This window comes from Dendrobium catenatum, unplaced genomic scaffold (genome assembly GCF_001605985.2).
Source record: "Dendrobium catenatum unplaced genomic scaffold, ASM160598v2 fragScaff_scaffold_1557, whole genome shotgun sequence".
In the NCBI taxonomy this organism is placed as follows: domain Eukaryota; kingdom Viridiplantae; phylum Streptophyta; class Magnoliopsida; order Asparagales; family Orchidaceae; genus Dendrobium; species Dendrobium catenatum.
The window spans coordinates 547,169-552,200 of record NW_021320019.1 but is presented as its reverse complement, the minus strand read 5'-3'; the positions used below and the strand labels follow the sequence as shown (position 1 = coordinate 552,200).

The 5,032-nt window shown below is 31.9% G+C and overlaps 1 protein-coding gene across 1 annotated transcript; it reads right to left on the bottom strand.

Annotated features, from left to right (window-relative positions):
• Positions 1–592: 592 nt before the first annotated feature.
• On the bottom strand, positions 593–4,317 carry LOC110098925. Its single transcript, XM_020825877.2, has 3 exons — positions 3,481–4,317; positions 1,990–2,239; positions 593–890 (listed from the first exon to the last, which is right to left on the bottom strand). Exons 1-3 carry the CDS (start codon positions 4,279–4,281, stop codon positions 754–756), a joined length of 1,188 nt encoding a protein of 395 aa, XP_020681536.1. The 5' UTR covers positions 4,282–4,317; the 3' UTR covers positions 593–753.
• Between the last annotated feature and the right edge of the window lie 715 nt (positions 4,318–5,032).

Sequence of the window (5,032 nt, the reverse complement as noted above, 5' to 3'; positions counted from 1 at the left end):
CTTTTCCATTAAGACTGAGTTCCAAAGTTCATCATGAGATAATGTCCCCTTTGGCATGCTACTACTAAGATTTTCTCATTATATCTAAGGGGAGGCCATAGCTACTAAGAACCCTCAATGAAACTTATGGTTATAAAATCCCGTAGTTTTGACATTTTGGTTTCATTATGTCAACTTGAGGTGAGGGAATCATAAAATGTTAATCCGATTGACCATCCATTTCTCTTAATACCTTATGACTAACCTCATGTCAAATTTGATGACATTAATCAAAGGTAGTTTTTGCATCTAATGTGATGTAATCAGTTATGGGGGATTCTACTTGTAGGTATTTCTAACCCTCTAAATTAAAATAAACTCATATTGACTAACTAGAAGAGCCCTTAAACTTTATCCTCATTATTCCTTTGAAAACCCCACAATGCTTCTCCAAAAACCCCAAAATAAGTGAAATGAAATTATTGCTTGTATAGATATTGGAGTAAATAAAATGGTGAATGGTAATTATATTGTCTTATGTAGTGTTTTAAGTTATTGTAATATATTTGTAAAGCATCACATGCATGTATATCACATAAGAAAAGAAGGGTTGAGTCAACTTTATTGTTGGATCTTGTTTTATAAAATATTACGTCAAATGTCAAATTTCTAAATAAGCAAAATACAAGAATGATTTCATGACATGGAATTGCATTGAATCATGGTATGTTATATATAAATATTCTTGGTAAAATATAATAATAATACTAACACTTAAGAAAGAACAACAACTTTGCTCAAAATCCACAAAACCAATGTCATCTCAAACGCGAAGAGAGTGTGAAGCAAACCCCTATCCAGAGCAAAACCAAATATTGTGATCCCGCCACCATTATGCTGCAAATATGTCACTGAAATATTTCAAATTAGTTGTTAAAACTTATACACATTCCATATCCTAAATACATTAAATAATTGATAAGAAATATAATATCAATATCATCATCATTAACCTTTAGATCTATAATAAAATATCTTATGAAAAATACTGAGAATTAACTTCATAAAGTGAACCTATCCAATGTATATAACTAACTCTATTTGTCTTTGTAAGCATGAAATAAGCATTTGTTAATCATGCGCTAATCACATGTATTGTCTTATGATCATCATAATTAATCATAATCATTAGTCCTATCTTAAATAATTTGAGTCATGTTCTCCATATCCAATTCCTCATTCTTTCCTCTTTAATATATCTCACAACACTTTTTTCTTCTACCAAATTAGCAAACCTTATTGGACATCTGTGTATTTTTAATTTCTTTCACATACATTTTTAATATCTATTGATACATAATTTAGTAAATCAGCAAAGCCATCTTAAATCATGAATTATATATAATATTATGTTAATATGATTAGATCTACTTGTGTGGAATATTGGGAAGAGTTCAGTTTGCCATTCAAGAGATGTTAGTTCAAATCCTAAAAAATTATTTTTACAATTATTTTTTTATTGATCCAAATTTTAGTTATAAATAAATATAAATTTTAAATACTTCTATTATTATTATTATTATTATTCTGTAAACTTACTATTATTATTGTTATTAGCTTACTAATATTAACGATTAGTGTCTTACAAATATTACTTTTTGTATTATTATTATTAATGTTAGGGAGAAAGAGAGAAAGAGAGAGAGAGAGAGAGAGAGAGAGAGAGAGAGAGAGAGAGAGAGGAAGGAGAGTTACATTAATTTATTATTATCATAAATTTTTTTGGAATACCAATAATAACCATAAGCCATAACACAAGCCGCAATTTGGCATTTTCATTAAGCGCTTTTTATTCTTTTTGTTTTTTTAATAATGTTTTATCTGATAATTTAATTATAATATCATTTCCATTTTTAAATTTAGAGTTTAAATATTAAGATATTTTAAATATTAAGATATTATATAAATAAATATGAAATTTTAGAGATATAAATAAAAATATATATATACCTAAAGCTTGTCGGGACTCGAAACTGGAACGTGTTTGTGAAATTAGAGGTTGGAAGGAATTTTTTGACTCGCAATCTTCACCGTCTGATTCATCATGATTGACGATTGTTTCCAATTTGGTGGTGGATGAAGAGGACATGATCATATGCCATCGGCTTGCGATTGAGACCACTCTCTGTGCTCTGTGGGTGATTCTTGCCGCTCCAAATAAACACATCAAAAAACCGCTCAGCTGAACAACCGAGCATACCTGATATTTAAAAAAATAATAAGAAATAAAAAAATGAGGCTTTTAAGTATGATTAATGGATGTGTTCATTTTCTTATATTAAAAATTATTTATTTGGGATGGCCGTTTTATAATATTAGTTGTGAAATTGATATGTAAAAAATGACTTCGCTATTATGATTGTATAAAACAGTTTTTCACTATAAAATTAATTTATGAAAAATACTGAAAAAACAGTAAGAACGTATTAGTCAAATAAAATTATAATTGTCATCTAAAATATAAAATAACTAAGAAGTTGTTCTAAACAAACTCTTAATATGACAATTATGATAGAAAAATAATTGATATAATATGACAATATATTAATAAAATATGTCATATATTAATAATAATCATAATTATATTAATAAAAGTATTAATACTCTAATAAAAAAAATTTACAACTATGTAAATATCACTAGATTCTCATCCGTTAATATATATAGCACTCAAAATTCAATATTTGCTTATATGATATTCTAATATAAAATTCACATAAAAATACCTCAAATTTTAACTTATTTATGTGAAAATACTTTTTCATGCATATATTTTGAAGTGATTTACATATGTAGCACTAAAAACATTAGCATTTGCATATTTAACATCTAAATTTTATTATTTGCATACATAGAACTCAAAAGCTTTAAAATCCTAATTATGGAGTCCTCAATCATGTTGCCCTTTGTCGATGTCGGTCTCGCTTGTAAGCCTTCACCCTCGCACTCCCTCTCTCATTTCATCTCTCACTATCCGACATGAGATCTTGCAGATGAGAACATCAACGAGCCCATTTATTGTAAGATCCGACGTAGCTCACAAGTGAGGGCATCAACTGGTCCCAATAGTGTATTCAGTAAGCTCATAAGCAAGAGCATTACAAGTCATGTGTGTGTTCTACGAGATCCAATAAAGAAGTGTAGGATAACATAAGTAGTAAAATTTAAATGTTAAATAAATAAATCTTAATATTTTATTTGCTATCTATATATATATCCCCCATCTACTTGGAAACTAAAATATTATAAAAATATATATTAAAAATAAAAATATTATATAAATAAATAGACAAAAAATGGTATTTATGTAAATCCTCTAAAACTTTTTATTTCATAACATAACATTTTGCTCATATTAGTATTGATTAATTTAAAAAATAGAACGTTAGTCATAACTTATAATATATGAACGGTAAGTAGAAGGATGGTCTTTATTATTACCACGAGATCACCTGAATTGCAGAAATTCCTGTCACCTTTGGTAGCGAATACTATCACCAAAGCTCCCAACTGACTGACCGTAATAGTCACCACACACCCAATTATGAATATCCTATACCTATGACTCATAGCCTTCAACAGCCTCCTTATCCTCAAATGCTCTCTAAACATCACCGCCTCCGCCTCAACCTCAGCCACCGCCCCACTTCCCTGTTCAAACATCTTATAAAACTCCTCAAACCTCAGAATTTGAAGCTCGCACGTCATTCTAAAGAAAACGCAGACGAGCAGGAAAACCCCGGTCCGATAAACCCAGGAAGCCAGTGCGGCGGCCAGTGCCGCAGCCTTCCACGGCTGCGCGGCAGCCGGAGAGGCGAAGAGGAATGTTTTGTGGGCGAGTTGGACGGCGAAGGAGGGGAGGAGAATAGCAGCGAGGTGACGGAAGGCGCGGTCGATTTCGCGGGTGTAGGCGCGGCGGACAGCGGGGGAGTCATGGCGGAGGCCATTGAGGAGGAGGTGTTGGAAGGAGGAGGAGAGGGTGAAGAAGGAGATGATGGCGAGGATGGATTCGGGGAGTTCGGAGAGGAGGGAGGAGGCGGCGGTGTGGAGAAGGTGGGAGTAGGAGATGGGGATTATGACGGTGAGGGTGAGGAAAGTGAGGTAGGAGATGGTGCGGGAGAGGGAGGAGGAGTGGTCGAGCGCGCAGTATTTGAGGCTGGAGTGGAAGCGGAGGAGGAATTGTTCGTCGGAGTTGGTGGTGGCGGTGGAGAGTAGGGGACGCGTGGGGTTTTGGGAGTCCATTTTTTGGAATGGGAGCTTGAGTTGTGTATTTTTGTATTAATTATTTGTATTGTTGGGGTAAGAGTATATGGAGGAGTTAGTTATATGAGAGGTTGATGGTCACGGTTTTAATTAATATGTTTGCAGTGGCTTTTAAAAGGCAGAGGCTACAATTCGGCCACTCGACGTTTTCAAATCCTTTTATTTATTTATTATTCTTTTCATTTCAAGTTGTTGAATGAATCGCTGGTATGAATTTATAGCTTATTATTATTATTATTATATAACAATTAAATTTTTTAGTTAAAAGTGGTTACATTCTTCAAAGTCTTCTATGAACATATACATAGAATCAGGGCCGACTAGTGTTTCATTTTAGGGGGAGTGAAATTTCAATATTAAAAGATTAATATTTAAAAAAAATTAAAATGTGGACATAATTCAGAGCAAAATTTTATATTTCATTATGATAGGTAAATTAAAAATCATTACAATCTTATTAATCTTTTTTGCATTTTTTTAATAATATTTTATTACATCTTCATATGGAATCTAATCAAACACATATTTTTTTAATATAAGGCACAAAATAGTCATTGAGTGAATCATCACTCATCCCATTACTCAATCGATGTTTGATAATTTTTTATTGTAGAAAAGGATCTTCATTTTAGCAGTAACAACTAGCAAAGTTAATGCTAAGTAATAAATATGCAAACCAGGGGATACACACCATCCTTCTTGACCTTAACAATTTACTTTGTAAGATCAA

Excerpts from the sequence above, each read along its gene's own strand:
- LOC110098925 (XM_020825877.2), bottom strand. The coding sequence starts at position 4,281 with ATGGACTCCCAAAACCCCACGCGTCCCCTACTCTCCACCGCCACCACC. Across the intron at positions 2,240-3,480 it reads GCAATTCAGGTGATCTCGTG|GTATGCTCGGTTGTTCAGCT; the intron begins GTAATAATAAAG and ends TTTAAATATCAG. Across the intron at positions 891-1,989 it reads CGAGTCCCGACAAGCTTTAG|TGACATATTTGCAGCATAAT; the intron begins GTATATATATAT and ends GAAATATTTCAG.